Raw genomic sequence first — 18,579 nt, 5'->3', positions numbered from 1 at the left:
ATAGATAATAAATAATTTTAGTTAATAATTTTTATTGATCATTTATTTTTTGTTTTTATTGATCATGTATTTTTTCTACAGAATTTTATGATAACATGCATTCTATTTCAAAATGTTTAATAAATTTTATACAATTTATTCAAATTTAATATAGAAATTTAAATGCAGAAAAAAGAAAAATTAACGTTTCTTCCATGTAAATTTTGCACGAGCTCCTTCCTGACCCCACTTCTTTCTTTCACGCCTCCTCCAGTCATTTGTTAGAAGGCCAGCTAATAAATAAAGTTTTATATGTTATATTTTCATTTTATAATTAAAGTACAATTAAAAAAATATTTTTAATAAAATAATTATGCTAATTTATATTTATATTGTATATATATATTTATGTTATATAGTTTACACATATATTCTTTGTATTTATATAGATGAAAACAATATTTTGTAATATCTTCATATATTTCACAATATTTCGATTACCAAAATAATCGATTTTATAAATTCAATTAATGTTTAATATATTCTAAATATGGGATAAATTATATTAAGTATATATTGTCTGTAAAAAAATTAATTTTATTTAAGAATATTTTATTATATTATTACATATAAAAAATATGAAAAATGAGTTTTGCTACTCATAGAAGATTTTATTGTTATGATTATTGTTTTATGATTGAAGAAATTGCTCAATTTTAGTGTACATTGCACTTAATTATATTATATATTCATTATTTAATTTAATTATATATTTTTTGATTTAATTAAATAATTATAGAATATTGATAAATAAATTTAATAATTAATTATCATTATAATTTTAAACATTGATTATCATAATATTATGACTTTAATAAAGACATGTAATTATAATTGAACAATAGTTTTTACCATAAATTTATGTTTTAAAATATAATTAAAATGCTACTTGTACTTTGGGAAAATGAATTTTTTATCTAATAATTTAACTATTATACATTATTTTTATCGAATATAACAATGTTTATAAGTTATATATTAGAAATCAATTTTTTTTTAATTTTAACATAATTATATTTTGATATCATTTTGATATTAGACATTTTCTTCATAGAAAAAAAGTAATAAATATGATTTGAAAAAAATTGAACGCTATTTTTCATAAAATATTTAAAAAAACATAGATTTTAATATTTATAATATTAATAATCAATGTTAATCAATTATTATTTCAAAATTAAATTTAATTATAAGAAATGAATAATTAAAAAAACAATATTTTTCTTACCAAGTTTCATTCTTTCTATCATATCAGTATCGACAAAGCTTCGAAGCCCTAATGAAATACCTAATCGTATAACGCCAGCTTGTCCAGAAAACCCTCCACCAGTAACATTTGCTTCAATATCAACTTTGTCACACATATTCGTAAAAATTAATGGAAATATAACCTGTAATTTAAAATAAATTCAGTTAAAAATAATTAATATTTCCTTGAAAAATATAACAAAATTTAAACGCTTGTTTAAAACGTACATGTAACGCTTAAACGAATGTTTATTGCTATTAAATTTTTAGTTGAGGACATATTATGATAATCTTGTTTTCCCTCAAGAATTTATAAAAAGGAAATAAAAAGAGATTAATTTAATTAATTAATTAATATCTAATTAATTAAATATTTTCTATAGTAAAATGTTTATTAAGAAAACATATTCATTTTCTTCCTTTTTTAAATATAATCATAATGAATTGTAAATATTTGTGCTTTAAGAAACTGAATTTAAGAAATATCATCAATATCAATTTCTAAATTTTCTAATTATCAAATACTTATTAAATATGAGCATTCGTTTATACTATGTATGTATAAATTATTTTTTTATTATAGTAATAACAAGCATAAAAATAAATCATAAGTATTCAAAGAAGGATGTGAAAAATTTTTATGACGAAAAAGGCTAATCTAAAAAGTATAAAAAAAAAGCAAAAGTTAGTACCATTAGTCTTAATGTCATCGTTATTAAACATGTGTATTTTTTTTTTCTACGTTCACTTTCACTTCTGGTTCCGGCACCCTTTTCTCATAAGTCACTCGTTACAATGCTTAAAATGATATTTATATAGAAAGTTAAATCAATCGATTTTATCGAATTTTAATTGATTTATTAAATATTAAGATGTAGTTTCGATTATTTGCAATCGTTCACGTGCACATTATTAACTAACTACAGTTAAGTTTTCCCGATTCTCAATTAACGAACTATTTTGTAATTTCAATCAATCAAGTACTTAGTCGAGTTCAGTTATTCTTTTCCTTTGCCAGACTTTTCACAACACTCTCTAGCATTTTATTAGTATCTAACAATTGTTCTTTCAACGACTTGATCATATCTTCGTAAGATTGTAGTTTGTTTGCTAAATTCTCAATAACCAATTGCAAATTTGAGTCGAAATATTCCTCGCTATGTTGTCTCATTCTTATTACGTGATCGCTCAAATTAATGTTTTCGTCGTTCATGAACGGTATATTTTTCTGTGCTATTTCATAAGCAGCCTTCAGAATATCTTTGGGTAGTCTTTTCTCTAAAGGATTCAACGGTTTCACCACTAAGACTCTCCTTCTGTTCTCCACGTTAATCTTATGATCGGACATCCATTTCCGAAAGGCGTACGGAATCGAACTGTTGTGCAAAACCATTTCCGTAAATAAAATCAATTTTGTTTGACGTACAAGTTTCGTGAGACCAGCGTGATTTCTTAAACCTTGAATGTCGTGAACAGCTATTCCAACCAGTAAGTTCATCAATATAACCGTGACAAATACGATGAACAGAGTGAAGAGAATCTGAGAGCACACCGATAACGGATGATAAATAACGAAAGGTCCATCGGATTCTAATCCTTGATCGATTTGCGTGATAAGCCCTTCAAAGTCCAATTCTCCAGCCATCATTGCCAATACTTTGATGAGTCCCGTGAAAGGATTACCGAAGGACGGTTCTCCGACGAAAATGACGCAAAAGCTGATAGTGAAACCTATCAGCAATCCAGAATAAGCAAGCAATAGCTTAGCAAATTCGAATTGTATGTGAGTGAACATCGCCACGTACGTGCCAAAAGCTGGTAACTGACCAACCATCAGCATCAAGTTTGTCCAAGCGCACAGTATCGCAAATGCTCCGACGTAATTTTGCCAATCATATGTGCGTCCCGTGTACACGAATGACGTGACGAAAACGCTGATTATAACAACACCGTCCAACACATTGTCGATATTCGAGAAGTATTGCTTCGCGGACGTGTATACCATAAAACCGAATATCTTTCTAGGAATAGAGATACAAGTGAATATTAATAAAAGATACCATTGAATTTCGATCACCGGTCGCCTGAATAAGAATCCAGAGATACGTTTGCTGCTGCAAATCTTCGAGCTGTTCGCCTCGTCGTGGTTGTAACATTTGTAAGCTAGTGCAGTGAGTACGTATGTGGTCATACAGATCACGGTCATAGCGTAAACTAGAATTCTGAGTAAATAGAATTTTCTAATCTTCTCCCATTTCAAATGCAGGAAAGCCATTACCAACGGATGGGATAGCAAATCTTTACGGCGTTCCTGAACGAAAGTGTTGATGAAACTCGTCTCGCATTGATTTCCACTGGGAAAGAGTAAATCGAAGTGCAATCTCATCTCAAACTCTCTATTGTGAGGCACGGGTCTTCTGAGCGTTATCGAGGCGTCTAATCTTTGTCGAAATACTTGAAGAGAATCTGGTATCTTTCTGAGGATAATATTCAAAGCGGAAAGTCCCGCGCTGGTCGTCGCACTGACGTCTGCACCGGCCCAAATTAATACATCCACACAATGAGATTGTTCGTTTAATGCTGCCACGTGAAGAGGAGTGAAGCCAGTTTTGTCCGCCACATTCACCAACGCACCGTGTTTCAACAAAAGTTCTACGAGCTTTGCAGAGGAATAAGTGGTCATCACGGCAAAATGAAGAGGAGTTCTGTGTGCCCGATCCACTGCGTTGACATTGGTACCGGGCGAATCTAGAAGTAATTCAACGCATTTTATCGATTGAACGAAACAAGCTACGTGGAGCGGTGTCTCGCCCATATGGTTTTTCTCCACGATGCTTGCTCCTCGTTCCAATAATAATTTTACTATTTCCACAGTCCCTGCTCTGATAGCGCAATGCAAAACTGGTTCGGCCACCTCCTGGTAAAGATACGTGCTCGGCTTTGCACCGTTATCGAGCAGTATCCGCGCTGTATCAGGCGAATTTCCTAAGATAGCGAAGTGAAGAGGCGTATAATGATTGATCGGATTCCGGTAATTGATATCGACGCCTCTTTTTATCAGATGCTCGATGCAAGCCACGCTACCACTTAACGATGCAGCTAGGATGGCGTTCATGCCCGTGCTAGGCTCCACGTAATCTAATTTCGCGCCTGATTGTTCCAATTTTGGTAATAGATGCGCCAAATTGCGATAACAACACCACATGTACGCTATATTTCTTATACGTTCTCCTGCCGGTATCTCTGGTAACGCGTTACATTTTTCTAGCTGAAGTAATATTTTCATTTCAGCCGTAGTTACGATTGACCACATAATCGATCTAAGATCGTTGCTGTTGATCTGCGCTTGCCTGAATACGTCAAGATTATCGTAGAAGAGAGATTCGTCGACCGGTGGTGGTGTACCGGCATCGATTTCCACGTGATCGTTCGAGGAATCTGCCGGAGGAGTATCATCGATCGCGATCTTCTCCGAATTAGATATCGATTGTCGATATCTGACGGATCTAAAAGTAGAAGTAAATCTGGTGGATAGAAGATCGTTCGACGGATCGTTGAGATTCGACAACGAACAGTGTATCGTTCTTCCTTCACGAGTCAATGGTACTCTTAACGTTTGCGTCGTTTTATCGTTGACAGTCTCGTTCACATCCGCCTTCGTTAAGAAATTTCTGTCTTCATCTGTATACAGACAAGAACGACGATTTTTTGATCTAGTCAGAGAATAATGTCTGGTTCTTTTCTCATGATTGGCGAGTGGCTTCATTTTCAGCTGCCACGTTTTGTCGACATTTTCATGTGCTTCAACAACTTCTCCTTCTACCGTCCCTCCGCAATCGTTTTCGTTTTCAAACGGGAGACGATGATCTTTTAAACTGGTTAACGAGTAACGCCGCGATCTTTCGTTGCCAACCGTAATTGTCGGAAGTTGCAAGCTAGCTTTCGGTATGTCGGTGGAGTTCTCGTATATCTGTTTATCGTCCATTATCTGTCCAAGAAATTCGTCCGTGAACAAGGATGATGAAGAAACTGCGACGTAACACTCTCTACTATCGTGGATCACCTCGAAAGAACGTTCCAATCGTCATACCTCGGCCTCACTCTTTTCTTCGTTTATCACGTCACGTCCCAAAGTCATTTAGATCACTTTAAGAGAATGCTCTCGTCATTGCAGCACACGCGACTACCGGTGTCACTCGCCCGAGTGACTTATATTAGCCGACTCGTATGGATACATTCTATATATAAGTTCAGAGGAAAAGACATGCTTCCGTTGGAGAAGCCAGTACTCCTTCGAACAGGGACCTTGAACTTAAAACTTAAATGAGATGGGAGTCACATCGAGGCAGACCAACGTTGCAATAAACAAGCTTTCCTTTGCCCAAATTTTTAAACAAATAATTTTTTTTTTCGTTTTTTTTTTTTCGATCTCTCTTCGATTCAACAGATTGATTAATTCTTGACAGAACTTTCTTCGAGTTTCTTCTTGTTCCTTTAAAATCTAATTAATATATATGCATGATAAATTTATTTTAAGTTTTTAGATAGTTTAACTTATTTTTAAGAAAAGGAAGAAAATAATTATAAATTATATTGTATTAATAAGTAATTATTTTACAATGATGCCGGTATACAATTATCGATAATATCAGATTATGCAACAGTGCAATCATCATACTTAGAATTGTTTACTATCATCATCATTATCATTATTATCATCATGTAATAATATAAATAATTATGTTTTAATAATTTGTATATATTTACATGTGTGAAGATTATAGAAGATGTAATAATAAAATGTTAAATATTAAATATTAAAAAAGGAACATAAATATGAAATATAAATAAATACATTAAGAACACATATTGATTCACACAAAAACATTAAGAAAATATATTGCAAAGTAGAAATATAACGACAAAAGGATTGAAATTTTTTATTATTTTGGAAATTAGATATTTAAAAGAAAAAAAGAGAAACTTATCGTTTAATTTTTATTTATACTCTATTTTTATATTTTTTAAAATCTTTCTTTCTTATTCATATTTGATTTTGTACAAAATTATTTAGGTATATTTTTAATTTTTAAAAAAATAACAATCTTCTTATTTTTATATAAAATAGTAATTATTCATAAATTTATCAAGTTATTCTTGCAAACTTTTTTCACACTGAACATATTTCACTTATTGTTCGAATGTTTTCAATTGTTTCTTCGTTATTGTCAATTTAGTTCTTTCATATCAAATTAAGATTTCAAAACACAACAATCAAACATGACATCACTTTTCTACCAATTTTTCTTTATCGATTATTTTTCATTTTTTTTTTTTTTTTTTTTTTTATAAAATATATTATTTTAAATGCTTTCCTTCTATTACATTCATGTCAAAATTTGAACTTCCATTCCTCTATTCGTTAATTTGTTACAAATTTCACCAAAAAATTCACTAAACCACAAAATGATTTTCAAATTTTACTTTTGACAATTGAAAAAATGATAATCCACCGATAATATATTCAGACACTTTCGCAAATTAATAAAGAGAAAGCCGGTGTCATGGATGCTTGTACGCGATATCGTATGACGTTCTCCAATGCTGAAACGAGCAGAGTCAGTGTGGATGTGAGTCTTTTTCATAGATTCACCGGTCTTTAAAATGTTCGCGTAAAATCTTGATGCTACGCACTTGAAATTCTGCGTCCTTGTTCAATCCCGTCGTGACCGGGAATTGTATTCCATCGTTATACATATAGGTTGTGTACCTGGCTTTCAGATTCCGATTTCTTACGAATTGGAACCGGTTTCATCGAATGGTTCTTAACCATTTGGCGAATATCAATGGGTTAAATTTAAATGTGCCCAATGAACACAAAGTGGAAGTAGGTACATTATTACCTGCGGCGATTTTTACCGAGGTATATTACGAGATTTAACATGTCAATCATGTTCTGAAAAAAAAACAAAGCTGTTCTTCTTTTTTATAGAATTAAAAGTCAAATTCCCAGAAATGATTGTTAAATATTTTCGTGGATAAAATCATTAATGATCAAAAAAAAAAAAAAAAAGAAAAAAAAAGAAAGAAAGAAAGAAAGAAAAAAGCAGTTGTGTGCAGAAATTCATATTCACATCGATGCAAAGTTGAAATTCATGTTGAAAACATTGATATTTTAAGAGATATCGTGGATTAAATTAAGAAAAATGACATTTTCGCATTAAAAAAGATGATGCGAAATATATGATAAGAATAAATATTTTAAATACTTATTGAAAACTGTAAAATCATATTCATTAATATATTGATTTGCATTTCACTTCCGTTCAAAATTGTTCTTTTATGGTACTTATATATCTTGCGAAACGTGTTTAAGCTTATAGAAATGTTGCCTCTCCAAGGTATCCACAAGAATGTTGGGTAACAACACGTTCCATGAAATTGCTGGGTAATGCAAAATACAATCGTAATATGCGTTTAAAAGTGAAAATATATTTATTTATCAATTTTTTCCGAAGCGGAAATACAATTCACTTTTTCGTACAATGAAACATTTTTTAATTAATATAAAAGATTTGATGAGATTATATTGGATAATTTTCTCATTTAAATTCAAACGACATAATGTATTTAAATTATAATAGTTGGATAACTACATAAGAAAAAACAAATAAAAAACTATGTATACATATATAAAATTAAAGTCATTAAAATCAAGTATAAAATTAGAGTCAAAAGTAATATTACTTTCTAGAATAATGAAATATTATCACAGTTGAATGTTATCGCGAATTCCAATCATTAATGAACAATTATATTTACGTTTGAAGCTGCAAAGACAATAGATTGTATATTATGAACAATATGATTCTCATATCAAAAGGAATTCAGTTCAAGTTACGATCATACAACACGGTATCCACATCATCATTACATTTTCATTACCTATTGCAATATATTGAAAGACTAAGATTAAAATTATTAAAATTAATATAAAACTATAATTTAATATTATTAACAAAATTAAATTTTCAAATATATAAAGTCGAATAAATTATTTTAAAAGTTATGATATTTTTTGATATACGATAAATTTAAAAATATCAATGTTTGCAAAAGAAATACGCCTGGATGAAAACTATTTAAAATATGGTTTTTATACTTTTTTTATGACATTACTCCATGTAAATCTGAAGGATGTTATTATCTCTTAGTCTTCTCTTTTATAGATATATTTAAGTATGAGTAATTTCTAAGCACTTATCATGTAAGTTATTTCTATATAAATTTTTTTCTTCTATATAAAAAATTAAAATTAGTATTAATATATAAAGAATTAAATTTATTTTATTTTATTTTAAAAAAATTATTTTTCTTTTATTATATTTTCATTATTATATTAAGTAACAAATAAAAATTTTCTATAAAAATATACATTTTCTAATTCTGTCGTATTTACAACTTGTTTACACTTACAAATATTCATATAAAATATAAAAATAAATAGTATTAAAATTTTTAGCTTATCACTATAATAGCATTTAATTTTTATTCATATCATGGACGGAATGTAATGCATTATGATACAATATTTTACAAACATTAAACAACAAACCTAGATTTCAAAAGATTACGTTGAAATGTAATTGTTAAACTCTTTCATTTAAATATTTATTTTCATTTCTAATTTTTGTCACAAATGTATAAAAAAAATTATATATAAATCTTTATGGTGTTCTTAACGCATAAAGAAGTGAAAATCACCTGCCAAGGATAATTAAAATTTTTAAAATTAAAAGGAAATTAGATAAATTGCAGAAACTAAATTGCAATGTTTTCATATATGTCTTTCGAATTTTGCTTTATAATATGAAAACATATGAACATACGTTTTTTTTACTTAATGATTTTAATCATTCGGATTTTTCATTTCAGAAGATTACGTCATACTATATGAAATTCTGGAAATATCTCAATGAACAATAGAAATTCAGCATTGAGTAATATCTAGATAATTTTTTAAGCGTACTCTTTAAGCATAAAAAAATATTAAAATATGATATCAAAATATGTTTAAAATTCTTTTGCATTATGCAATATAATTTAACATCTTTAAACTATTGATATAGCGTTATTCGTTTTTTAGATCATTTATGTCCTTGCTATTTCCAAGAGATTATGATTCGAAGAATTTCCAGATTAAACTTAATTATTCTCATCCTGTTCTTTATTCGCGCTTATCATTCACCAACATCAACACAATGTCCTGAAGAAGTTGATGATTTCTTTCGCAAATCTTTTTCAATTCTGCCAATTCTCCCTTAATCGCGTAATCATCGACCGTGGAAATATCTTCTTCTGGAAAACGTCGACGAAAAGTCGAATACGGCTCGCTTTTCAAACACGTATACATGGTGGTATTGCTCTTTCTACTGTACAAAGTTCCAGATATACAATTTTTTCTTTCCTTAGCGACCTTGTGCGCCGCGGCTAACAAATCGCGAGGCAGTCTACTCTCTCTCGGATTCAGGGGACGAACGGTTAAAACGGCTCTCAAAGGTGATGGTAGCAGCAGAGCGGTCCATCGTAAAAATTTCATTAATCTTTTTGGCATCAGACCCAAAAAAAGTGCCGTCTCGACGTCGCAGATAAGCTTCGTCTGGCGAACGAGTTTTGCAAGTCCTGCCGTTTTTTGTAGTCCCTTTATATCGTGAACCGCGATTCCTACCAGCAAGTTCATCAACACGATCGTGACGAATAAAAGAAACAGGACGAACGACAACTGGGCGGAAACTTGTAACAAAATCCAAGATGTACTCCCCGAGTCGATCGTTTTCCCGTCCTCTTCACGAGGGAAGAACAGATCCTCGAAATTTAACTCTCCGGTCATCATGACCAAAACTTTGATCAGGCCGATGTGAGGGCTGCTGAACGATTTCGATCGTGGAAAAATCACGCAGAAGCTCGCTGTGAACCCTACCAGGAGGCAGGCGTACGCCAACAAAAGCTTGAATACTTGTGCTTGAACGCTGGTGAACATAGCCACATATGCTCCGAATATTGGCAATTGCCCTATCATTAACATAAGATTACTCCAACCGCAGAGCACCGCGAATGCTCCTACGTGACTCTGCCACGGATACGTTCTACCCGTGTAGATAAAAGAAGTGGCGAACACGCTCAATATCACACACCATTCGACCATGTTTTCGGCTTGTGTGAAGAATTGGCGAACGGAGGGATACGTTGGAATGCTGGTCAATTTGCGGAATACTTCGAGAATCGTGAGCACCATCAATGCGTACCATTCGACCTCGAGTAATGCTGGATGTCTGTAAAGAAAACCATTGATACCGGTGGTGTTCGCGCACAATGGTGGCTGATCGTTGTCTAATTGGCCATGCGACTCGTTGTAACAATTATGCGCCAGAGCGGTCATTACCCATCCTGTTAATATGAGAACGTAAAACAGGTAAAAGATCAGCCTGCCCACATAATATTTCCGAATTTTCTGCCACTTTAGATGGAGGAATGCCTGGCAAAGCGGATGCTCCAATATTTCTTTGTATCCTTCCTTCACGAACGTTCCAAGATATCTTATTTCGCCTTGTTGTTGATTCATAAGCAAAGGATGGAAATCGAGACGAAGCTCCGCCTCTCCAGTTGCCGATCCATGCTGATGAAGCGTTATCGATGCATCTAATCTCTGCTTAAAGACATTTAAAGACGTCGGTGTTTTACGTAAGATAATGGACAATGCACTAGTTCCACCTTTCGTTCTAGCACTAAGATCCGCTCCGTGTTGGATCAAGATATCCACGCATTGAGATAATTCGTTTAAAGCAGCTATATGAAGCGGTGTGTAACCGTATTTGTCGGTTTTATTCACGTTTGCTTTCCACGTGATCAAAAATTCCGTCACGTCATAGGCTAACAATGATCTACCTAAAGCGAGGTGCAGAGACGTTCTTCCGTCATTGTCTTCAATATTAGGATCGCATCCACCTTTCTTTAGCAATATCTCCACACATTCCAAAGAATGGGAACGAGCTGCTATGTGCAGAGCCGTTTGATCTCTGTGATTTCTCAAATGGACATTCGCGCCTCTTTCTACCAACAAATCAACGTTCTCCACGCAACTGGCAGCAGCTGCAAGATGCAGCGCAGTGTCATTCTTCTTGGTCGTTAAATCTAGTTTGCAACCTGCGTCTAGTAATATCATTAGGCAACTTGAATCTCCTCTGTCTGCTACGTGATGTATGGCAGCGTATCCATTACAATCTAAATTATCCAAAGTAGGATTATTAGGTGCCAATAATTTTAACACGTTGTAAGCATCTGACCTGGCCGCACTGTGTAACACAGTTTCCTCTCCGTAACAAGATTCCTGACTGATACCTAATTGGAGGAAATATTGAGTTACTTTACAGGCATTTCCAAAAGCGGCATAATGAAAGGGTGTATGAGTTCGTTCCAGATGAATATTGGCTCCGTTATCGAGCAGATATTGTACCCCTTCCAAACAATTACTGAACGCGCACAAGTGCAGCGGAGTTAGGCCTTGTCCCTGTTCCGAGTGATTCAAATCCGCTCCGCATTCGTGCAAACTTTTAATCGCGTCGACATGACCCAAGAAGCTGGAGTGAAGTAATAAAGCGTTTATCTCGTGTTGTTTATACAATTTCGCGAAATTCTCGAGATTGTTTAGGTCCATTTTATTTTCTTCCAAATCATCGAGAAGTTGCAATCGACCGCCGATGTGTCTCATATGCTCTACTAACAGATTCCTAATTATATCCTTGTTCACCTGCAACGTGCAATTAATTTCCTCCGTGCAAGAGCTTTCGCTGGCACACATGGAATAACAATGCGGCTCTTCTATGGGTGGCGGTGTGCCGTATTCTAAACTTCGATCGTCGGAGGACCAACTTGTCTCTGCATTCGTACGAGTCGAACTTTTCGACGCCAACCATCGTGTTAGGAGCAAAGAGGTCATGGTCGTACGCTTTGGAGTACTTGGAATGGATACCGTTACGTTCTCCATATCCACGTTCCTATCCTCTTTGTACTTTCTTTTTAGTTGTTGGCGTATTCAAGGTCTGCGAATGATTCGTCTCTATCCTTCTCGGCTACCGCTTTACTCGATTACATCATTGATCTACAAAGAGTATTGTCGTGAGTAGTAAAGGGCTTGAGAGATATTAATTCATGAATGAACTCGTGAATATGCATTGAGTAGACAAATGATGTGACGTCACTTCGCTTATTCGATCGATCTGCCGAAGCTTATTTGTCAAACATATTGTCTGTGTAAGATGGAAAAAATGTCATTCATGCTTTGAATCGTTCGAGAATCTTTTAAGGATCTTTCAAAGATTCGTTAATAAAATTGAATTTTGATATGTTTCATTTTTCCAATATATTTTTAATTAACATGTATGTTTTATATATATTTAATTTCTTTTTAGTATAATATAGTTGAAATAAAGAGTCATCCTTTGATTTTATCGATAATCATCAGTAGTTTATTAAAATTTATTTTTTAAAACAAATTTTTCGAATAAATTTATTTTTTTTGTTTTATATTTTCAATATTTTAAATTTGCTTGATATAATTATATTAAATTTTCAATATTATCTATATTTCAATATTATCATACACTTAATCTAAATAACTCTGGTATCGTATAATGAAAGTTAAAAGGTAATAATATCATGATTTCAAACACAAATTGTTTCAATTACGTTATTAAGAGATTTATAGTACTTAGAAGGCACCGAGAAACAAAAAAATCTACAAAATTTATGTAGGGTAACTCGAAAAACAAGTAATTTTCTAATTAAGTGGAATTATCCTAATAAAATTGATTTAATTTTTAAAATATATCATTTGAAGTTTTGTTTCAGTAATACTATCAAGAAAATATAAGATGATCTTTGATGACCTCTGATTCTGCATCGCGTGAGGCGCGAATGTCAATTGGAAAATCGGGCACATACATTGATGACAGCAAAGTACTACACCGTTACCTTTAAATTGATATTATTTATATACAGTTCGAGTCCTTCGAAGATACGAACATTTTCAACATACCAAGTCAATTTCGAAAACATCATGAATGTATTCGGAATGACGTTTTCGCATATTTCGCATTCTTGAAAGATTACAATGTAGAATGTAAAGAGAATGTAAATTATGATAGAAAGAATATAACTGTATAAAGTTTCAAATAAAAATTAAAGAAACAATTTTTGAAACCGAAGAAATATAAATATATTTGACAAGAACAAATATAATACATTTTTCACTTTAAAAATGTCGAACACTATAAATGATTAATAATAAAATTAATATAATTTTTTCGAAAATATTGATTTTTCAATTTATAAAGTATTTATAAACATAATAATATATATAGATTAATGAAATCTTTAAAATATTATAAATTAATAATTGAAATTTTTTTACATTTCTAATTATATGATAATAAATTTTTATTATTTATTTTTAAAACGTATTGATGTTTCAATATCATAAAAAAAGAAGAAAAAAAAATATAAAAATCTTATTTAACATAAAATAAAAATGTAAATTTAAAGTAAAATATAAAATAATTTTATTTTGTCATTGTTAATTAAATGAAAAATTAAATTATTTATGTCAAAAATTGAATCTTATTTAGAAATCTACAGATTTTAAAAAGTTTTCATTATTTATTTTCAACATTCACTATTCGAATATTACATATGTTCACTTAAACAGATAATATTAAAATTTGTTTGCATTATCACAAATTCAATTATTTTATTGTCTTTTTAATTATTTTAAAATTCATAGGATGACTCTGTCAGCTTCGACGAAGAAAATTTCTTTGATTTTCCATCATATATAATTGTTTCGATATTTAATATAAAATATAAAATTTTGCAATTTTGTCTTATTACCGGTAATTTAGATAATGTACAATAAAAAATCGATTACTAACGATTTTTCCACGTGCGAATCCAATCAATTTGATTAAACAAACAATCCGTACTGTTCAACGTGTCAATGTTATGATTACAACACTTTAAACCTGTCGTACTATCGGACGACTCGATTAATACTGAGCTGGAATCGAGCTTCTTACACGCATTGTATGTTTCGAGATCGCGAAGATCACAATAAATTATACATCAGAAATATCAACAAATCGCATAAGCTCATTTCATTTTATTATAATATAGATTTTCTCATCTTTGTTTCTTTTCATTTTGCATTTAAATTTTATTTAAAAAATCTATAAAATCTTGATTACTTTCTTTCATACTTAGAATTATAAAACTTATTATTATTAATCTTCTTGAATTTATCTTGTAAAAACTTGCTAATGTTTCTTTTTTAGCGATTAAAATGAAAAATACAAAATAACATAATTTCGTAGGAAACATTGAGATCTCAAATATCTTATCGATTCAAAATGTAAAATTCGATATATTTCTTATTTCTATATCAAGAAAAAAAAATAAGACGTAATAAAAAAAAAATTATGAAAAATAAGAAAAATTAAAATTCTTATTAAATTCTTATTTATATTTCTTTTAAAATTAGTTTTCATAATAGTAATACATATTTCTCTATATATCGTTTTGTTAAATTTTAATATGTGACTTTATTAATCATCGGAAAAAAAAATAATATATAATACAAAGTATATAAAACAGATTCTTTTAATATAGATAATTTTAACATAAAAAGTTAAATTTTTCTTAGAAATAAAGTATACGAAACCATTTATTGTATATTTTTGAATTTTATTGTTTTAGATAAAATAAATTCGAATATATTATATTCACGCAGCGCTACTGATATATTATATTATTGATTATAAAAATAATTATCTTTTTTTTAGATTAAAATTTGAAATATCACAATAGAAAATATAATTTTAATTTTATAAGAAAAATAAAAGTTGCGCATAAAAAATGATAATTAATCATAATTTTCATAATTATCTTAAAAGTGACAAGTTTTACAAATTTATTAAAATTTAATTAAAATATTATAAAAATAAATTAAAAAATATATTATATATAAATATCTTTTAAAAATTGAAAATTATTTATTCTTAAAATAATTAACTGAGCAAATCTTTCTAAAATCATTAATGATTAAATTTATATACGTATATTGTGATTAATAATTTTAATTTTAATATAATATAAAAAAAATAATATAAATTTAATTCAGTAAAACTTCAAGATTAAAAGATCTTATTTCAAGATCTTATTTTTATATCTATTTAAATTATTTAAAAATATATAAAGAGATACTTAAATTAATGATATTCTTTATAATAATGATATTTTAATATAATAATTTTAAAATGTTTTTACGTTTTTATTATTGTATTTATTATTATTTTTAGACAAAATTATTTTCAATGATAAGTTAATATTTTATAACATAATTATATACTTACCTTGATTATACAAACAATATTGATTGATAATTATCTGTGATAATTATTATTTTATAATAAAATGTATTAGAATACTATATATTATAATTTTAATATCATTTGTTTTATGTTTCATAAAATAATTTTTTAATTAAATTTTGATTATTCAAATATGAAAAATTAATAACATAACATGAATATATATTCATATTTCATCAAATTATTTTAGTAACAAATTATTGCATTATATATATATATTATATTTTATATTATATTATATTTTAAAAATTAAAATTATTTAGATTAGTTTTTCAACTTACCTGTTCACGACATTGTATATCGCTAAAATATGCGATATCCTGTCCATTAATAGTAATATTTCCAGATCCATTTCCTATTACTTTAACCTGGCCTATTGAAGTTTTCCTTTGACACTCTATAAAATATACAATAATATATAATTTATTATATATAATTTAATAAAATATAAAACAATAAAAAAAATATTAATATAACGAGTTCAATATTAATAAACAAATTATTTATATACAATTATTTATAAATAATTCTTGAAATAACAATAGTAAATTTTTAATTTTAAAAATATTATGAAACAAGATTGATATTGATAATTTATTTTATACTTACTCTCAATAAGTACAAAAGGCCTGTTATCACTATCATATTGAGGCTGTAATAAAATAAAATTATTTATTGAGATAAAAAAAGAACAAAAATCTAAATGTATATATATACAAATAATAAGTAATAATAATAATATTTGAAGTACATACTTTTGGCAATTGTATATTGTCATTGATTTTTGTTAACATTTTTCTATATTTCATAATAAAACTTTCTTCATGCTTTGATACAGGATGATTAGCTAAGCTTTGCATACTTTTTATAAAGTATTCATACTAAAACAAATTACAGAATTAAATAAATAAAATAAAATGTAAGTAAAATATAAGAATTATATGTTATTTATTACTTCTGAATCTGATAATTTTTCAAGCAACATATTTTCTAATTCAGTTTTTTCTAACCATTCTGATCCATTTAAATTTCTAAAACAGTAATAAATAAATAATTAAATTAATTAAATGATAGTCTAATTAAATTTTAAAATTAAGTAAGAACATAAATATAGTTAAAATATATAACTTACATTTTTTTCTCTTCTGTAATTTGCTGATTTGTTATCAGAAGCTGATCTTCTATTTTATTTAAATAATTTATTAATTCTACAATTTTCTACATGTAAAAATATTAAAAAATATTATATTGATCTATAATGAGTAATAAAAGAATTTAAAAAAAGACTTACATGAAGTATTTCGTAATAATTAGCTTTAATAGTATAATGTAAAAAATGATATGGTCTACCATCTTCATTAAATTCTGCTTCCTTTTGATGTGCATATAATTCTTCAGGATCAGCCATCATAGGACGAGCTTCTTTATCATATAATCCAGATGGAAACAAATAACATATTGCATTCTGTCAAAAATAATATAAATAATTTTTAATATTTTTAGTTAATATATTTTTTATTTTAAAAGTAATAATTTTAATAATGCCTAAAGTTTAATAAATTTCCTTTTTTTATTATTATATAAATACTATATTTATATAAATACTAATATAAAATACTATATTTACTTTAATATTTTTTTGTGTGAAATTATTAGGATCTTCACCCATCATTTTTGCTAAATTTCGTTTTCCAATATTATATTCCAGTGTTTGTCTTTCTATAAACTGCTCTAAAATATTGATATTAGTATTATTTAATATTAATTTATATATCTATTTATTTTAATGATTAACAATCATTAACATAAAATTTGTTGTAAAATAAAAAAATTATTTGTACTATAATATATTTATAACTTACTATATTCTCTAGATCGTTCTAGATATGCTTTCATAGCTTTATTAATTTTTTTTTTCGGCATTTTCATAGAGTTATGAAAAAATTTATTATCATTAACATTTATACAATATGATTTAAAAATAACACCCTAAAATTATTAAATTTTTAAATCATCATTTAAATACTATTATTTTTAAGGTTATAATAATTATTTGATAATTAAAAAATATTTAAAAAAAAATTAATCAATATTTTAAATATATTTTTTGATTTACCGAACATGGTACAATATTCAATATACTTTTAAAAGAACCAAAATTATTATTATTTGTTGCATTTCGTATATTTACAAAACGTGTAAATATTATAGCCATTTTTATCAATGAATAATTAAAATTAATTTTCTAAATAAATAATTTTTTAATATAATAAGAAAATATAAACTTAATAATAATATTGAACTCCTTTTATTATTTTTTTTATCACATATTTTACAACTACTTTATTAATACACTTTTGCCATTGATCATACATTGCTAGTGGGAAAAGAAGATATAATAAAAATTAGAATCAATATTATCTTCAGAGTCAAATCAAAGAGTAAGTAAATAAAGAAAACAAAGAGAATAGAGATAGAAATTATAAGAATTGACGATTAGTGCCATTTTTTAATAAATCAAACATTTTTCAATTATGTTTTAAAATTATTCAAGAGATGGTTTTAAATTTTAATTTTTATTTCATATCATTTTGCTTTGGTTTTGAAAAGATATTAACTTTAACGAAATGATGCTAATAATTAATTCTTAATATATCTCTATCTTTTCTTTTTATATTAGTTTATATTAGTTTTATTTGAGATATTCTGAAGATGATTTGATTTTCTAATTTTTATTATATATTTATATTTTTGTCATTATTTGCTTTCTTAATTTTATATTAAATTGCGCATAATCATATATTAAATATGA

General features: G+C 28.2%; 3 protein-coding genes across 4 annotated transcripts; all 3 read right to left on the bottom strand.

Moving 5' to 3' along the window:
• Window positions 1-28: 28 nt before the first annotated feature.
• On the bottom strand, window positions 29-18,296 carry mRpS9 (mitochondrial ribosomal protein S9). Of its 2 annotated transcripts, XM_086915262.1 has the most exons (11): window positions 17,884-18,296; window positions 17,630-17,756; window positions 17,395-17,498; window positions 17,059-17,232; window positions 16,900-16,985; window positions 16,723-16,798; window positions 16,523-16,648; window positions 16,377-16,419; window positions 16,049-16,164; window positions 1,268-1,430; window positions 29-272 (listed from the first exon to the last, which is right to left on the bottom strand). In XM_086915262.1, exons 1-11 carry the CDS (start codon window positions 17,980-17,982, stop codon window positions 181-183), a joined length of 1,206 nt encoding a protein of 401 aa, XP_086771388.1. In that variant the 5' UTR covers window positions 17,983-18,296; the 3' UTR covers window positions 29-180. The 2 variants fall into 2 exon arrangements, with proteins under 2 accessions (XP_086771388.1, XP_012351088.1); XM_012495634.2 differs by lacking the exons at window positions 29-272; window positions 1,268-1,430 and adding an exon at window positions 12,306-12,445 and having other exon boundaries at window positions 17,884-18,230.
• LOC105737491 (transient receptor potential channel pyrexia-like) lies at window positions 2,130-6,832 on the bottom strand. The gene has a single exon (XM_012495633.3). The coding sequence runs from the start codon at window positions 5,270-5,272 to the stop codon at window positions 2,282-2,284; it is 2,991 nt and encodes a 996-aa protein (XP_012351087.2). The 5' UTR covers window positions 5,273-6,832; the 3' UTR covers window positions 2,130-2,281.
• Window positions 7,760-12,331, bottom strand: LOC147656408 (uncharacterized). Its single transcript, XM_086915255.1, has one exon. The coding sequence runs from the start codon at window positions 12,329-12,331 to the stop codon at window positions 9,515-9,517; it is 2,817 nt and encodes a 938-aa protein (XP_086771381.1). The 3' UTR covers window positions 7,760-9,514.
• Window positions 18,297-18,579: the final 283 nt, after the last annotated feature.

Source organism: Apis florea, unplaced genomic scaffold (assembly GCF_048593485.1).
Source record: "Apis florea isolate Af1SG1 unplaced genomic scaffold, ASM4859348v1 contig_3772_pilon, whole genome shotgun sequence".
NCBI lineage: Eukaryota > Metazoa > Arthropoda > Insecta > Hymenoptera > Apidae > Apis > Apis florea.
The sequence above is the reverse complement of the archived record's forward strand: the minus strand, read 5'-3'. Positions and strand labels throughout refer to the sequence as shown.